This window comes from Papaver somniferum, unplaced genomic scaffold (assembly GCF_003573695.1).
Source record: "Papaver somniferum cultivar HN1 unplaced genomic scaffold, ASM357369v1 unplaced-scaffold_117, whole genome shotgun sequence".
NCBI lineage: Eukaryota > Viridiplantae > Streptophyta > Magnoliopsida > Ranunculales > Papaveraceae > Papaver > Papaver somniferum.
This window is the reverse complement of record NW_020620714.1, coordinates 9,020,151-9,039,058: the sequence shown is the minus strand read 5'-3', so window position 1 is coordinate 9,039,058 and position 18,908 is coordinate 9,020,151. Positions and strand designations below refer to the sequence as shown.

General features: G+C 35.8%; 3 protein-coding genes across 3 annotated transcripts; 2 read left to right on the top strand and 1 right to left on the bottom strand.

The window, feature by feature from the left end:
* Positions 1 to 7,453: 7,453 nt before the first annotated feature.
* On the top strand, positions 7,454 to 8,758 carry LOC113329425. Its single transcript, XM_026576298.1, has 3 exons — positions 7,454 to 7,560; positions 7,823 to 8,132; positions 8,232 to 8,758. Exons 1-3 carry the CDS (start codon positions 7,482 to 7,484, stop codon positions 8,356 to 8,358), a joined length of 516 nt encoding a protein of 171 aa, XP_026432083.1. The 5' UTR covers positions 7,454 to 7,481; the 3' UTR covers positions 8,359 to 8,758.
* A 675-nt stretch (positions 8,759 to 9,433) lies between these two features.
* Positions 9,434 to 10,090, bottom strand: LOC113329803 (putative F-box protein At3g16210). Its single transcript, XM_026576630.1, has one exon. The coding sequence runs from the start codon at positions 10,088 to 10,090 to the stop codon at positions 9,434 to 9,436; it is 657 nt and encodes a 218-aa protein (XP_026432415.1).
* Positions 10,091 to 10,868: 778 nt separating this feature from the next.
* On the top strand, positions 10,869 to 12,107 carry LOC113329802 (putative F-box protein At3g16210). Its single transcript, XM_026576629.1, has one exon. The coding sequence runs from the start codon at positions 10,869 to 10,871 to the stop codon at positions 12,105 to 12,107; it is 1,239 nt and encodes a 412-aa protein (XP_026432414.1).
* Positions 12,108 to 18,908: the final 6,801 nt, after the last annotated feature.

Below are 18,908 nucleotides of genomic sequence, written 5' to 3'. Positions count from 1 at the left end.
TGATGCGAATTTGTCCGTTACTCTTGAAGAAATTTTTCCTTCTGAAGAGAAAACTACTGATCAAGGAACAAAGGATACCTCTACTCCAAAATGTGATGATCAAGGAATAAAGGATATTCATGCTTCTATATCTTCGATCTCTTCGAATGTTGTTCAGACTTTTGCAAACACTGATACCACACGAAATGATATAAATATTCCTAACCTTGCGAATATTACTATTCCTTCTCCTTCTATTCCTGTTTCCTTTTCTTCATTTTCTTCTTTCCTATTGTAACCTCTTTCTCTTGATAAGAAATATTTGGATAGTGTAAGGTTTGCTTCTCAGACCTTACTTGGCATCATCAATTCTGCTCAATCATCCACTAATGATCCTCATCAACTTCGCATTTGTTATGCCTTGAGTAAATTGCTATGTGGGTTCCATTTTGACAAAGCTACTAGGGATGAGATTCATTCTCAAATTGATCCAAGCTTTCATACTGCTTTAGATGTCTTGGTAAGTGCCTCTTGTATATGTTTTCTTGATCGTATCATTTCTATCACTTATCCTTATCTCAATTCTTCTTCAGGAATCTCATCGTAGAATGATTTTAGCTGAAGGATGTTTTGAATCTAGCTGCTCCAAGTTAGAACTTTCGCATCAGAACACTCTTTTGCAAAAGGAAATCAGTAGACTAAAAGGAAAGCTCCAAGTTTCAATTCTTGATTCTGAAGGTCTGCGCAACGAAAACCAAAAACTTAGAGGTATTTTTCTCTTTATTTGCTGCATCTTATAGTGCATGTCTTCACTTATTCATTTCTTTTAAACTTATTCATGTATTTATTAAGATTTAAACCAGAAACGAGTTGCGTGGAGATTCACTTTTCAATTTCTTGCTGAAGATACCCGTGCGAATAATGAGAAGTTGCAGATCCAATTAAATCAATTAGATAACCAACATTCGTACTCGCTTGACCAGATTAAAAATCTAACTCATGAAAATAGTCATCTTATTCGAGAGACTGAAATATTAAACGCTCAAATTTCCCATTTATCTAAATTATTGTATAGTGCTGATTTAAGATATCAAACCTTATCAGAAGAAACGTTCCTTTCTAAAGAAAGATGCAATGTTTTCGCGTCAGTATTCAATTCTTCAGAAGATAAATGAAGAATTGATGATGCCAAGTCAGTTTTCGCGTCAGTATTCAATTCGCGTCAGTATTCAATTCTTCAACACGAAACATCATTTAAAGAATTAACTACCAAGAATGAAAAAATCATCCAAAGTAAAATAAACTTGACCGTGAAGATGAACCAGCTTCAAGAACAGTATGATCAATTGAAGCATTCTCATGATGTCCTTAAGAAAAAGAATAGTTCCCTCTCCGCTAATGAAAAGAAGATTCGGTCCCGTCTCAATGGTTTAGTTGGTGACGATTTTGATAAAGCTGTGAACAGTATGAAGAATAACACTCTTTCCTTCTCTAAACTCTGTGAAGGTAGTCAGCTAAGGTTGACTGCTTTATTTTGCTTGTATTCTTTGTTTATTACCTTAGACTTTACTAATGCGAATCTTGTTTCTAAATCATGATTCCATATTACTCTTTCCAGGTTCCGAAAAATCGAATCAATCTACTATCTCTCAACTGAGGTCTGACTTAGCTAAAGTTCGCAAAGATCGTGCGAACCTGGAGATATCTTATACAAATCTTGAGGTTTCTCTCACTGCTTTGCAGGAAAGGGCGCGAAGGAGATTCGCATATATTCAAAATTTCATGGAAATCAATGCCAAAAATATTGAAAAAGATGTTATTCGCAAAGCTCATGTTAAGGCTCAAACTCTTGTTAACCAGATCCTTCTGAGCAACTCTCTCTCTCTCCAGTAACTGTCCCTCCACTTATTGTAAGTGAAGACGAGAGTTATCCTGAGGCAGATAATGACTATTGATTTTATAAGAGAAAAGATCAAGAAGATGATATGGATGAAGAGGAGTAACTTGAAAAGAACAAATCTGGCAATGTGGATTCTGTTGATAAGGCTGGTGCTGAGTTTAAAGACCCGAATCCAAGCAAAATTGATGCTGAAAAATCTTTGGTTGAACAACATTTACCTTCGCAATGTTTAATATTTTTATTTTTTAACAATCCGAACTCCCCTCTTTTATTTTGACATACCTTGAAATTGTTTCTTGATCAAGAAGGATATATCACTTTGTTTTAATTCCCATACTTGCCTCTTATTATATTTCTTGTAAGAAACAAGTGACGGATTTGTTTTTTCTTCGAAGTCTTTGATTCCCTACAAAACAACATTAGTTTATATATAACTTTTCTCTTAAGGTCTTATTTTTCCTTCCTAAGTAAAGGTCTTGAATTGCCTGAATGCATCTTTTATTTCTGTGCGACGAGATCGCAGGCGGTCATTACACCTAAATGTAAAGACCCATTGATCTCGCCTTATCATATTCTTGTATTGTTACCTCTTCAAGTTTCTTATGTGCGTAAATATGACAAGCCTTAATACTCCCGTGAATAAAAAACCTCATGACATTTACGTCTTTTGACACAATTCAGCTCCCTAATGGAGGGTGCCGTCCTTATCTCCCCCCTGGTTGCCCCTTCAAGTAAGATTACCTCTACCGGGTTAAGGTTGGCTCCTCCCATCCGGTAATACAACAACCAGTCGGTTTTGCAGTCTCTTATCCCTTCACCGAGAGGGTTTATGGTTACGATACTGCACTCTAAGTGGAGTATCTTCGGACCGAGTGCATCATAGTCCGGACTTGTCAAGAGTGGAAAGGTACGCTCCAGACTCCCCTGGCACTCTTGACTCAACCGTGTACCTCAGCGCCTTGATCGAGTTTCTGCACTCCTTAGGAAAGATCTTATTACCCCAATCTTTCGATTTAGGTTCCTTTCCTGGATGGTAATTTTCGTTTTTCTCACCCAAAATCTCCATGACTCAAGTTCCGGGGTCGATGTAGCTTTCCCTTGAGTCATGATTTACCAGGTTTTCCCCGACTACGACATGCGATAGGTCTTACTTTTTGCCTCTTCCATTTATGCGAACTAGGTTGCACGCACATTCGTATGCCTAGCCTCCCTAATTAGAGTTTTTATTTCTATTTCCTTCTATTAAGGTCTTACTTCAAGGTCTTACATTTTCCTTTTTTCTTATAAAGGAATTTCTTGGCAGTGTGTGAAGACTTCAAACACTTTCATTGAATTGAATTTTACATCCATGTTCAAAAATATGAACTCGTATGCGTAACTTCGCATCGTTGTCGCCTGTGCAATTCTTATCTCAATTATTTATGGATAATACTTCTTCAAATATAATCTATTCCAAGGACGATCTAATTTGCGTCCTACATCTCTTCCTTCAAGATCTTTCAACTCATAAGCTTCATTACCAACTATTCTTTTGATTATATATGGTCCGTACCATTTCTCTTCTAGTTTCCCATCTTTCTGAATTATCATATGTCAATAGATCTTTAAGATTCCCATGTTCTTCATCTATATCCATCATATCTTCTACATGTTCATCTTCTTCAAATGGGAATTCTGCTAGGAATTCTGCAATAACCTGCGACTTAGGTGAAGATAAAACCTCATAACTAATCTCAGAATTACCAAATTGAGCATTCCATCTTTCAATTTTCCCCGATCTTTTTGAATTCTTAATTGCAGGTTCAATTGGTACCTTTGTGAACACCTTAATCTTATGAGCCTGTAAGTATATGTAAAATTTGGAGGATGCATAAACCAGTGCGAGAATTAATTTTTCAATCTTGGAATAGTTTTTCTCTGCAGAGTTGAATGTTTTACTTATATAATATATAGGCTTTTCTACTCCTTGGTCTAAACGTAACAAAATAACACTTAACGCATATGGCGTTGATACCAAATATAGCAACAGATCCTCTCCTGGCTTTGCTTTCTGCATAATTGATAGATTCATCAAGTAATTTTTAATATGTTGTAGAGCTTTGTCGCACTCCTCTGTCCACTCAAATTTTTTTCCTTTCTTTAATATATTGAAAATTTTTTTGCACGTATCAGAAGAACGTGAAATAAATCTCCCCAGCGAAGCTATCAAACCATTTAATTTCTGAACATCTTTTACTGTCGCCGGAGGTGGCATATCTCGCACTGCTTTTACCTTTTCAGGATCAACTTCAATCCCTTCCTTTGGTACTATTTATCCCAAAAATTTTCCCGACGACACTCCGAAAACACATTTTTATGGGTTTACCTTTATATTGAATTTTCGCATCTGTTCGAATATTTCCTTCAAGTTATCCACACGATCCTCTTCTTATTTACTCTTTACTATCATATCATCTACATAAACTTCTAGTGTTGTATGTATCCACTTCGCAAACACTTTCTCTACCATTCTCTGATATGTCGTACCCGCGTTTTTCAATCCAAATGGCATTTTCGTATAACAGTATAATCCTTTTGGTGCGAAAAAGGCGGTATGCTCTTGGTCTTCTTCAGCTAAAGGAATTTGATTATAACCTTTGCATCCATCCAATAATGAGAGTCTGTCATTTCCTGATGCTGATTCCACCATCTGCGGGATGTCTGGTAAAAGAAAACTGTCTTTCGGGCAGGCTTTGTTTAAGTCACTGAAGTCTATACAAATCCTGATCCCCTTATTATTCTTTGGTACCACAACCATATTTTCTATCCATTCTGGATATTTTTCCGGTCTTATAATCCCTGCCTCCAACATTTTTTGCAACTCTGCTTCTATTTGAGGATGATATGTTGTTGCGATCTTCCTTATTCTTTGCTTAAATGGATTTGAATTCTTTTTAATATCCAATTTGTGGCATGAGACAGTCGGATCTATTCCTGGCATCTCTTCCATACTCCATGCGAATATGTCATTATACTCGCGCAAAATATTTATTGTTCTTTCTTCTTCTTCTTTATCCAATATGGTTCATATTTTAATATTTTTGGTTCTTTTTCCGTTCAAACATTTATTTCTTTTGTTGGTTCTGCTACAGTGAAATTCTCTCTTGGTTCTCCCATTGGTGTTGATTCCTTAATCTCTTGGATTGGATCACCTTCCTTCCCTGGTATCTCGCTTGGTATTCCTTTTCCTTCTTTTGCTCTAATCATGTATACCCGAAATTCTTATTCCTTCTTCAACTCCTTCATTTTCATCTAGCGATCCTTTCGCTTCTTTGCACGTCCTTCATAATTTCTTACAACTACTTGATGGCAGACCTTCGCACTCGTAAAATCTCCTTTAATTTCTCCTATTCCGCTTGGAAGTGGGAATCTAATGCATTGATGTAGTGTTGAGCTTGGAAGTGGGAATCTAATGCATTGATGTAGTGTTGATGCTACTGCCTTTATCGCATGCACCCATGGTCTCCCCAATAACATGTTGTATGGTGATTCTATATCAACCACACATAATGTTATCTTCGTTTGTATCTCTCCCAACAGTATTCGCATCGTTATCTCACCTTTTGGTTTTGTCATGGTTTTATTAAATCCATGTATATTGTAAGTTGGATATATCATATATGCATCTTTGTATCCCATGGCTTTGAACGAACGATAAAATAAGATATCAACAACACTTCTTGTATCCACCAACGTTCAATTAATCGCCCATTCTTCTGATTATTTCGTCTTTTCATCATTCTTGCTTCGCTCAGCCGTTACTGTGATTACTAACGGATTTGTTCGTTTTAAATTTTCTTCCGGAATTTCATCTGCTGCAAACGTTATCTGCGTCTTCTCCCATTCCTTTAATGGGGATTCCTTTTCTACTGTTGTCACCTTCTTTCCGTTGTAGTCTCGTTTGTGTATTCTTCCTATTATTCCTGCTTGAAAATCCGCATCGGAGATTGACGTTTTTGTTATAGAATTACACTGTATACTCCTTCCTCTTCCTCGTATCGTTATGATTCTTGTTTTCTTTATAGATTCTTCACTTTTCATCTTTGTCTTCTCCAAAATTTCCAGATCTAAGTTTCCAAGATTCTATAAACCAACAAACAAGATTTATCACTCTCCCTGTTTCTAGCGCCAGATGTAGTTGCAGGAAATCCTACAACCACACTTGTATAACTATCTGATCAATGTATTAAGAAATCATGGTGAAAATCATATATTTACTCATTCAAATCTTAAATTGGATACAAAATAATACAAAGGTTTTACTTGCTCTCCAAATAAACTTTCCCTCTCCTAATTTCTTATCTAACACACTCACTGAGATCTCTCTATTACATGATAATCTTTCTTTTTATATAGGGTACTTAATAGTGGATGACAGCTAATAGATCCTTTATTTTCGGAATCATCGTGCGACACAATCGCTCATGTTCATTCGTTTATCTTCGCACACTTCATACTTCGCACAGATCTTCACACTTTATTCATGACTATGCTGACATCATCAAATACGTCATCTCCATTTTACTATGTGCGATGATCTTCGCTCATATTACATGACGATTACTTCGCATACATAATGAATGTGCGATATTTCACTCCTACAAAAATCTTTGGATAGAACATACTATTGATGTGTCATGTATTAGTATTCCATGTGCTTATATTCAATATTCTTATATTCAACCGGTATGCAGTCGAAGTAAGAAGATTTATCTACGGTATGGAAATGGCTTGGCTTGTTACGACGAAGATAGTCAAGATCAAGATTCGATAGCACCAGTCGTACTTTACACCGTAGGATCTGATGACAATCGTTTTGATTTTGTTTCCTATACAAAGATATTGTAGGCTCTTCTCTTGTTTCGACTTTGAGTCATTCTTATATATAATTAACCGACCACTTTGGTTGCCTTTCAGAATTTTTTTTAAGTCCTTCCATGGGATTGAATCTGCTTAGTGTTTACTATCAAATATTTCTGTTAATTGAGTTAATGAAATCTTGTGCTGTATTTAACCAAAAAAATCAACAGTTCTTGCATCATCATTAAGTCCTAAACCATAACACCACTTCCGTTTAAAGATAGTGATATTTTTACTTTTTTTATTTTTGCCCAAACATAAGCTTAGTTGTAGAAGGCGCTGGGCGAGGCGAGGCGCCAAACCCAGCGCCTAGTGCCTAAGGCGAGCGCCTAAAGCGCCCGAGATTTAGAAAAAGCAGAAACAAGTTTTATTTTTGTGCCTTGGGTCCTTTTTTTCTTAGGCGGCCCTTGGACGCCTCGCGCACTTAGAACGTCTGGGCGAGCGCCCGAGGCGCCTTTTACAACATAGAACATAAGTCCAAAAGGTGAAAATATAACTTTTGGTGAACCGAGGAAGTAACACTTTATAGTCCACTTCCTGGGGTGTTAGATGCTTTACTACTGGGCGTAGATATCTCCCCATCTTATAACAGATTTACACTTTTGTTTGCAGAAATAGAGGAGATCCAAGACCCAATTGTGATTTACAAATAGGAATCTTATTTTTACCATCACTCTCGTTAGATCTCATCTAGAGAAAGAGAATGATGATGGGTGGTTATAATCATCAGCCTGGAGGTGATGGTGATTCCTGCAAGTCGATGGTAGTAAAAGGATTTTTGGGTACGGTGATTGTGTTTGATTGGTTACATCCTAGGTCCTCCTCTATATTGGCATTTAACTGAAGGTTTGATTGCTATAAGTCATTCTTCTATCCCAAATACTTGCCCTCCATGTATTTGTGATTGCACTTCTCAGGATTCTCTGCAAGAATCCCTTCTGTCCATTCCGATCGATAACTCTAATCTTGCCTTTATTCTATAATCTGTATAATATGCATGATCCTCGTTTTGATCACGTTGGATTCAATGTTGTGTGCATGTAGATTGTGTAAAGCATGAGCCAAATGTTAATAAGGATATGGAGAGGAATTTTACGCAACTCCTGACTGAGGAATTGAGGCTGCTAGAAATTGAAGCTCTAGAAAATGAGCAGCGGTCCGATATGGCATTGCAGGAGGCAAAGAAAAAAGCATCGCAATATCAAAAGGAGGCAGATAAGTGTAATTCAGGAATGGGAACTTGTGAAGAAGCAAGAGAGAAAGCAGAAGCTGATTTAGCAGCGCAGAAGAGAATGACTGAGATGTGGGAGCTACGAGCTCGACAGAGAGGATGGCAAGAAGGTCAAGCCAGTAGGTAAGAAGACAATCTCAAACACAGATGGATCACAATATATGTTAGTGTTCACACAACAAATGGAGGCTTTATTAAAATAAATTGTTCGTAATCATGCAGGAAATTACATGGGATCAAGATGCATAAACATCATGTGAGCACTAGGAAGAGAGGGGCTGGATTGCTTCTCTATGCTTGGAGGAAGTCACTTGGGCAAAATCTAAAGGTTAAAAGACAAGAATCCTGAAACTGATTACCAAATCTTAGTGAGTGCAATCAATTGTCGAAGTTCAGATCTCCCCTGGCAGTGAAAGGTAATGGTCGATGATATCTTATCTTTATTGAGTTTGTTCACTAGTTGGCTAGGAAATAAGTGTCTATGTTATTTCCTGATTATCATTGTTGACAACACTCCATATCCACGATGTTCAGATGCATTGTCAATTTGTCATCCATATTGTCAGCTTGGTTGTCAGAAAAATATTTCAGATTGTTCCATCGTTTTAAGTCCAGCAGAAAATGTATAAGGATCCTTACTCCAGGCGAAATTTGTAGAATAGGTGAACATTTTGATTGCCATCTGCTCAATGAATGTTGTGAACACTGAACAAACACAAGGAAATAAATTGAATGAGAACTTTTATCTATTAGATCGTGTGGTGTGTACTATAAATCATTCTAGTTAAAACAAAAAGAAAATAATTGTCAGTTTGAGAAACAAGAAAATTATTATGAGTAAGATTATGTAATAATCTTAACAACTTCGCTCAAGAGGCAAAACAGAAGAAGAGCCAACTATATCTTTCAGACAAACAATGCTCTTTGTGTAGGCAATAAACTCAAAATTATCATCATCTCCTTTTCTGAAAACTGGTTTCACAAAGGCTCTGCTTTCGGTATCATAACAAGCCAATCCTTTCCCGTATCTCACATAAATCTTCTTATTCGAATGTATATTGGAGTGATGTAAGTGTCCGAAACACTAATACGACTTACATAAATACTATAACCTTTGATCCAAAAAAATTTCTTGTCACCGCAGTTTTTCTGCATCTTCCATATATGAAGCATTTTGTGAGGTATATCATGGATCAAAAAACAAAGCCTCCTATCAAATCCTACCAAGTGCTCGTAACAAGATCCAATCTTTAGATGTTTCGTAGCAGGTACTTGAATCAATTTAACATTTCGGTCGTAACATCAAAACACAAAATCTGCTCTGTAGCATGCCAATATAATGATCCCTCCACAAATATTGATCCTTCTCCGGACTCGAATTCCTTGAAATTCGGATGACGAAGGACGTCTTTTTGATGGATTGGTCATCTCCATGACATATCTGTAGCTAAGGCTAAATTTTCATAACCCAACGTAGAATCATCGAACCGTTTGTATAACTGAATAACTTTATATTCATTATGAATTGCGTCGAATCCGAATCCACATCCGCTGGCCACCTCTTTGTCATCATCAATTCCAGGATGGGGAAGCATCAATAATTCCATTGTAATTGGGTTCCACGTGTGCAGAGGGAATTCTGTATGAAAACACACCAAACCGTTGCATGATGTGATTTTCAAGTATCTTTCCGCAAGCGTGTTCAATGGAAACTGCTCATTCTGCTGCCTCTTCGATAGATTACCATCTGGGTTCTCATCTATCTTCTGCAATTTGTTAATATTCGTGATATCGTAGTTATTCAAACTATATTCTCTTGGAAAGAGAGATACCAAACCAATAGATTGTTCTTTTGCTGCATGATAATCACAATGTTGTTTGGCAAAATTAGGATCCTTAATTATGGAATAACAAGCCTTGTTGACAATCTTGAATGCTAATAAAGACTCGGCGGGAATTCTTAAAAGTACTTCGTAGATGAGATGATCATAGACATACTTGAAAACACCATCCCTGGTAGCTCCCAAACGACGTTTGCTTATTGGTAAATCGGACGGGTGACCGGATACAGGAGTAGTCATCATTAATTATGACTTTAAGAAGAATAATTAGACAACCCAAAATCGATCGAATAAAAAGTACTTTGCTAACAATTGTGTCAATGTATTTCGAAGTTCTCCTCAGACGCAGTAGTGCGTATAATAATAAAAGAAACGATACGCAGTTGTGTTGAATGAATAGAATGAAGGTATACATTGCTGCTGTATATGGTTTTTATAGGCAAGTGTTGTAGAAAATTAGAAGTACAATTTCCATAACTTACAAGAACTAGGATTTCAAGAAAACCCTCCAAGTCAATAAGGGAAAGTCCAGTTGATTCTATCCATGCTTCTCGTATAATAACCATACCATTCACAATCTAATACGTTCCAAGATCTATATGTAGGGATATCATCAAGCATGTCTAGTCGGTCAGTCGGTATAAAAAAAACACAAAAAAACAACAACTTGGTATACCATCTGTACTGCCGTACTTGAACAAGTGGCATCAACAGAGGGATGTGGCCAAGTTTTGGTATTCAGATCTTTACAAGTACGAGAAGCATAGGATCAAGCGATTTTTCCCTGATTGACCGGGATTTAGTTGTTTTACTTCTTGTAAGTTACCATCAACTGAAATATCCCTGATTGACCCGGATTTAATTGTTCTAGTTCTAGTAAGTTGCGGAAATTCTATTTATAAATTTTTGGAGGCCTATATAAACCATATACAGCAGCAATCTATTCATTCAAATTGTCAGCCAGGTGCATCTGTTGATTGATTAGTTTGGTTATTTCTTCTTAATATCATAATTAACGATGACTACTCGTGTATCTTGGCATCTGTCAGAGTTAATCAGAAGCCAACCTCATTATCTTGCAACCAGGGATGGTGTTTTCAGGTACGTTACTGATCATCTCATCTATGAAGTACTCTTAAGAATTCCCGCTGAGTCTTTATTAGCATTCAAGATTGTCTGCAAGGATTGGTATTACATAATTAGGGATCCCAAATTCATCAATCAATATCGTGATTATCATGCAACCAAGGATCAATCTATTGGTTTGGTATCTCTTATTGCAGACGATGATGACATTGATCTCTACGATGTCACCAATATTAACAAACTGTGCACAACTGAGAACGCAGTTGGTCATCTATTGGAGAGGCCGAATGAGCAGTATATTTTGAAAGCAGATGAAGCGGATGAAGAATACTTAAAAATTGCATCATGCAACGGTTTGATATGTTTTCATTCGGCGTTCCCTGTGAATATATGGAACCCAGTTACAAGGGAATTGATGTTTGTTCCACAATCTGGAATTGATCATCACAAAGAGGTGGCCACCGCATGTGGATTCGGATTCGACTCATCACGTAATGTATATAAAGTTGTTCAGTTATACAAACGATTGGATGACTCTACATTGGGTTATGAGGTTTTATCCCTAGATACTGCCATGCAATGGAGACGACCAATCCAACAAAAAAACGTCATTCACCCATATTACTGGGAATTTGTGGCCGGTCAAGGAGCAATATTTGTTGACGGATCATTATATTGGCATGCTAAGGTCAAGGAACAGATATTGTGTTTTGATGTAACGACTGAATGGTTTAAATTAATTCAGGTACCTGATAGCAAACATCTAGATATGAGATTTAGTAACCGTCTCTTGGTAGGATTTGATAGGGGTGTTTGTTATTTGACGCATGATAATGAAATGCTGCATATATGGAAGATGCAAAGGAATTGCACTGACAAGAAAAATATGTGGATGGAAGATTTTAGTATTGATCTGAGTTATATAAGCGTTTCAGATTCACATATCATTCCAGTATGCAGACGAAATAAGAAGATTTATCTGAGATACGGGAAGGGATTGGCTTGTTACGATATGGAAAATCAAACATTTGTAGTACCAGTACTCAGGAGAAGAGAAGCTGATTATTTTGAGTTTGTTGCCTACACAAAGAGCATTGTTTGTCTGAAAGATATAGTTGGCTCTTCTTTTGTTAAGCCTTTTAAGCCAATATATGTTAAGTCCTTCCCGTAGACACTTGTTCAAGTTTTTATACTTTTATTCAACGTTATTGAATTTATTTTAATTTAATAATTCGATGGTTTCTTGTTTCTTAAACTGGTCTTGTGATTATTTTTTTTATTTTTCTTTGAAGTAGAATGATAGAATTAGATTAAAGTATACAGTGGTTCTCACTTCTCACAGTTTTATCCCTATGAGTTTTTGGTGAAACAATGTTTCTCCCACTTGGATTGGTAGTGGTTTAGATGTTTTTGATGGCCTATGGACCATTAATGCTCCCCAACTAATCTAGGTACACTACATAAGACCCCTTGCGAACTTCCTCAGTAGAAGAGAGAAAAGGAACCACTGTCCTAGACAGTGGCTCCTCTTAGAATATTTTAATCGATCAGTTTAGTTATGATTTTGATCGGTGATATGGATAGTGTATTTATTTCAATAAATTTAAGATGATATAAAATGCATAACTTAAAACTGAACCAAACTATATTATCTTTTCAGAAAACTAAAAATTAAATGTGCACTCATGATTGGTAACAAAAGTGAAAAAAAGGTGAACTTTAAAACGAACATAAGCAAAGAACTTTGTTCATCTATATTGGTAATGAACGGTAATAGCCAATATTCATTTACATCAATTTTCGAACGCTCTCGGGTATAATCGTATAAAAAACATAATGAGGAAGCGTCGGACGAAAAGTTTCTCTCCATACACAGTCTTCAAATTAGGTCGAACAAGATAATTCTCATTTTTCTCTAATATTTAGAATACCTATTGAATTCCTTCCATTATGAATGAAATTTATATCAAATTGTTATTCCGGTTTTATTTCTTTATAACAATGAGGATGATGGTCTTCTACTACTTAGATTTCTTCAAGATCTCAACGACTCAATTTTACTTCTTATTTAAATTATGATCAATTTCTTTTAGATTGTTAACATTGTAGTGTGGCTTGTGGCATTTGGCTCAAAGAGAAATATATTTATCGGTAAAAAATAAAAATCACATGCTAAATCATGAAACAAAATTATTTGTGACACTACCTTCAGTCTTTGTGAAGACGGGTGATATAAGGGGATTAACTTTTGCTAACCAATGGTACAAATGAGCCGACTATTGTTTGACCAAAGACAAAGTGGAAGTCGATACCGAATGAACAATAAGCAGGGGCAGAGGGTCACTAGTGACTAGACTAATATTTGATTAAAAGAGAGATAAGTTGTTCACAAACATCAGATGAGTATATATACCCAGACTCGACTATTAAAATACAAGACTCCATTCTCATGCACACACTTACATAACACGCTCACAATACACTATTTTTTTTGTCTAAAAAGGGAATATATTAATAAAAAGTACTTCAGTCACTTATGCTTTGACAAGAAGTAGAAAAAGCGATCAATGAATCACTGAATCCCAATTACAAATGAGAGTAGAAAATGAAAAATCAGAGAAAATATCGTTTAGAACCTAGGTAAACAACAAACATTTTACTGCTGTGATCAGCTGATTTGTATTTCTGAAAAGATTAATGTATAACCGTTGTTACGCTCCTTCCAAATCGTCCACCATATTGCAAATGGCAATAAGATCCAGTGCTAGTCACAATGCTACAATGAAGAAATAGATGATCATTTTTTTCTACACAATGCCCACAGAACAAGCATCTTGAATCTTGAACCAAACCAGCCCTGATTAAGTAATCTTAAGTTGGTGCCCCTTTATAACATAATGTCCACACTAAAAAGAAAACCTTCAAAGGCACTTTGGAATTCTAAAATTGTTTATCTGGATAAGTATTTTCCACTGTAAAAGAATCTCCATATCTCTAAATCGTAAGATCATCATTTGCATTCATAGGAGGTTCACCAATAACCTGCAAAAGGTTAGGAACATCCAAAATTTCATGATCTTTCAAACTTCTAGAGAATTGAAAATCCCAAGCTCCATCAGCTGAGATCAAATCTTTCACAACCTTGAGTTTAGCTTTTGAAACCTTAAACAAAGATGGGAACAAGGTTTTAAGATTAGATTCACCACTCCAGACATACTTCCCAGAAGAGTATGGAGTTACCACTTCTTACAGTAATAATGGTTCCTTGTTCACAATATCTCTGGATTTTAGTTTTAAGCCAAAGACCGTGACATACTGCTCTATTAATCTGATTTGGAAACAAAGCTTCAACATCTCCTCCAAACTTCTCATTGATGATACTTCTCCAAAGAGATTGTTTCTCAGACCTATATCTCCAAATCCACTTAGCATGTAAACCTTTATTAATAATTTGCAACTTCTTTATGCCTACTCCCCCTGCATTTAGGTAGATTAACGTTAGACCATGAAACCCAACTTTTCTTCTTTACAGAATTGTTAGAACCCCACATTGTTGGAGTATTGCTCGGTTGAACCCACCAAGCGTCGGTATGTCAAATTTGGTTGTCATATTTTAGTGAATCAAAACTCATGTTAAGAGTAGCTTGATTATGTACTAGAGTTAAAACTTCGTATAGGTTAGCTAAAAAGTATTAGGATATGAGACATTACAAGTATTATGAAGTATTGAAGATGTGAAGAAGCAAGGATCTACAACGACAACATTCATCCTTCCACTTGAGGTTAGTGATATTTGAATTGGACTGTTTCATTCCCTAACGTATCTTTCAAATCGTGCATATTGAAAACATAACTGCGAAGCATATATGAACTCTAGATAGACATAGTATTAAGGAATACAATACGAGGTTTATTGCTTAACCATTAAACTTTTTAGATAAGACATCGCCATAATCATTTGAATGCTATTGTGATTATGTATGGGTATGAGGTGAGGAATTCATCCTAGGAACAATGTTTACATGTGTTCTAAGGAAGTAAGTTCATAAAATTGTTTGTGAACCGAAAAGAAAATTGCTAGGAGTTATTGGTTTTGTTATTCATTGCATATCTTATGAACAACCAATATGTGTGATAGAGTATAACCGCTCACAACTTGTTGTGTTCTTGGTAGAACTATTCACAACGTCCTGACTTATGTATTGGTATAACTTTTATTAGTAAAACCAATCTTAAGTAATCACCTGTAGTATGATCGGTTTATGTCTTACCTTGGGGAAAGGGAACCGATCCTAGTAAGGGAAAGGGAACCGATCCTAGAAGGGAAAGGTAACCGATCCTTGTAATGGGTGCAGTACATCAAGGGGAACCGATCCTTGTATAGAGTGCAGCAAGGTTTATAGCAGAAAGGGGAACCGATCCTATGGGCATGTGAAACAAATATAAGTTAGATACCATATATATGTGGGGAACAGATCATAGTACCTAGTCAACCGAATATTTGGGAAGCTAGTGTGACTATGCGTAGTATTCACATGGAGGTAGAACCGAAACTTGTTTTGGTAGAACCGTTAAACCCATGATTCTGATTGAATGTTGGTTTGATCAATCACATAGTTCTTGAAAGTCAGATGAACCAATCTAAACTTGCTTGGAAGTGTGGCCAATCGGTTTCAAGGTTGTAAGTGTGAAAGAGAACTTACAAAGTAAAGATGTCGACAAACTTTGAAAACGTGTTGCGAATGTTTATTTCTATAATTGTTCAAAGATATTCCTTAACGGCTAAGGGAAGAGAATCACAGGATCAAAACATAAGTAAGTTAAGAATCTTTTAATTAAAGTTATTAATTTTATTTTGTAGGGAAATGTGCATTTACTAATTAGATTTTCCGAGAGATTTCGATCGTTACTTTTGGACAGAGCATTTCCAGGAATTATGGAAACTGAATTTGTGCTTTAATGATTATCTTGAGAATATTTTCGGTTTTGTAAATTCCTTGGTGTCCAAAATTCTTTGTCTATAAATACACGAGGTTTGCCTTTCTAGCAAACTAATCCTTCGTCTTAACAGCTTTACTCTTTTGTTGTTGTTACTGGTGTAGGCGCCTATCGGAGAGGATAGTAATCTAATTATGTGAAATATCTTACGGCCGCTCAGTTTAAAGTCTTGTTTCGGCTTGAGAAGCTCTAACGCGACTCGTTGGTGGGAAACTAGATAATTGCGGTTTATCTTTGTTTTCGATTGATTTGATTGACTAACGGTGGTTCAAATATGATTGCACCTTGTTTGTTTATTCTTGAGAATATTCTCTTCTGATATAAGATTCACTCAAACTAGTTCAGAGTTTCGACAGGGATCTTTAGACTGTTGTTAGTTCTAAAGACGATCTTGTGATAATCCATTGTTAACAGACTCCGTTCTGTGCGTGATTGATCACAAGAGATTCAAGTGATTGTGTGCAAGTTTTTATTGAAGATTTAAGAAGATCTGAGACAAAGAAGATATTGAAGATCTTACTTGGGTTTTACAATACTTGGTGTGCATAATAATTGTTTTGGTAAAAGTGGATCCAATTAATAATCGGTTTATCCTTGTAGTAGATTGGATTGATTAATTGAGTAGATTGGCATCAATATGGTTCTTCGGATTAAAGGTGTTGTTGGCTTAATCTTAATCGATTACCTTTGGGTGATTGAACATAAGATAAAACTATACCTAACGAAGGAGTTTATGTTGAGACAAACAGAAGAACCTTTGTCCGACTCATATCACTTGGTTGAATAGAGTTGATACCAAACAAATTTCTTGTTCCTTTACTGTTTGGAATACGAACCAAAGAGATTGATCCAAGTACGTGACTTATTTATAAGTTGGAGGCATGGGAATACATACGGAACTAGGTGAACTATAGGGTTAGTTACTTGGTATCAACTATATCAAATTAGTGTAATTTTGTGTAGCGGATTAATCCTGAGAGTATTCAATCCTGGACTAGGTCTCGGGGTTTTATGTATTTTCATTTTTCCTCGTCAAAAAAATCTTGTTATGTCATTTACTTTTATTTTCCGCATTATAATTATTTTATTATAATTAAAGTAAATTACACAAACGTTAATTCCTATTTACTTGATAAGCAATCCTTTAGTGTTTGGTTAAGTCCTAACCTTTGTATCAATAAACATACTTCGTTGTTGTATTGTCTCGATCTCGTATCCATAGACGATCACACGAAGTGTGAACCGATTAGTTGTATTGTCTCGACTCAGTCCATAGACAATCACTTTCGGAGAAAGGAATTAAAGGTAGGAAAAGTTTTAGCTCGAGGTATATTTGGGTATCCTCGCTTTTTCAATTGGTATCAGAGCACGCAAACACGAAAAGATCTAACAATCTGTATTTGGTGCTATCCAACCTATAAGAATTGAATCTAATGTATGATTCATTTAACGTAAATCAAGACATCAAGAGTTCTGAATTAACACTTGATGATGACATCTACTATTCAATATCTAAAGAAATCATCTCCAGAGATTCTACGAGACAAGTTAATCTTGTTAATAATGTAGAAACCGATGACGACTGGAAAATACGTCAACAAAAAGGGTTAAATGAAATTTCCGATGATGATGACTCAGATTTTGAACAAGAAGTAGAAGAGGATATCTCTGAATACTCTAAACTGCTGGAACCCTTGAAAAATGAAAAGCTGAGAACTTCGGATTTTCTTGGTTTTATAACTCATCTTTTTCGTGAGAACAAGAACTTGAAGAAGGTTTTTCAAGGTTATTATATTGGTTTCCAAAACCATGATTTTCTTCTTAAAGATCGTACAAACGATCTAAATATTCTAAGAAATTAGAATGTGAAAATCTTCGAAGAGAACTATTTTTGTCGGAAAAGAAACGTGCTGAATCGGAAGCCATGTTTAATTCTCGATAAGTACAAGGTCTTCAACAAAAATCCAGTGCTAGTCTCTCGCAAACAAAATTGTTAGAGAAAGAGTGTGATGCTGCTCTAGAAAAAATTCACTTGTTGGAAGAGAAATTTGTTGAATCTGATGCAAGGATTAACTGTCAACAAAATAGTTTTGAAAAGAAAGAAGGTGTATATCTCTCACGAGAAAAACACCTTGAGGCTGATCTAACCAGTGCTCTTGATAAAATCAATACGTTGGAAGAAAAAAATTTGGAACTCAAAAAATCGAATGAAAGGTAAAACAAGTTAATATCAATGTTATAAGCAAGTAGAAATCATCGTGATACACGAGGATTGGGCTATAAGGGGATAAATGCTTCAAATATTAACAAAGAGGTAAAAAATTTTAAAGCTAAAAATTCTTCTCAATCAGAGGCTTCCACTAATGTCAAGAAAGCAACAACGTTGAACACGGATAAGAAGAAGAAGAAAACTCGTCGAGCTCCAATGCAAGAGGATCTATAAAAATGTAACATTAAAACTCATACTTCGTATATGTATACCAAGCATTTTTATTTTTGTGTAAATAAAGGACACTTGCAATGGGGATGCAAAGTTCGTAAGATGCAAGATGCACTTTCTGTATCAAACGAATTGGATAAGTTTTCTTCTCATAAGAACTCAGATCGTTATTGTCCTAAGTTTAGGAAAAAAGAATTATTATAATGATAGTTCAAATTTTTCATATCACTCGACAAGGTCATCTCATAAAAGACCCGAATATAGAAAGAGAGATAACTTTGTAAATGCAAAGACAGGATCTGATGTTACAAATCGGAGAATGGGTGTTTCGCAAAATATCAAAAGGGCGATAATCCTAATGGTATTGTGAAGGAGAAAGCTGCTCCTGCGAAACCCAACTCTAAATGGGTCCCTAAGTCCTCATAGCCAAGAAGGGACCAAAAGTTAGTCAAAAGAATGACTCTCAGCTGTTAATTTTTGGTGACAATAATTACAAGAGTCTTCTTGAAATGCTAAAGAAAGGAATTATGTCTG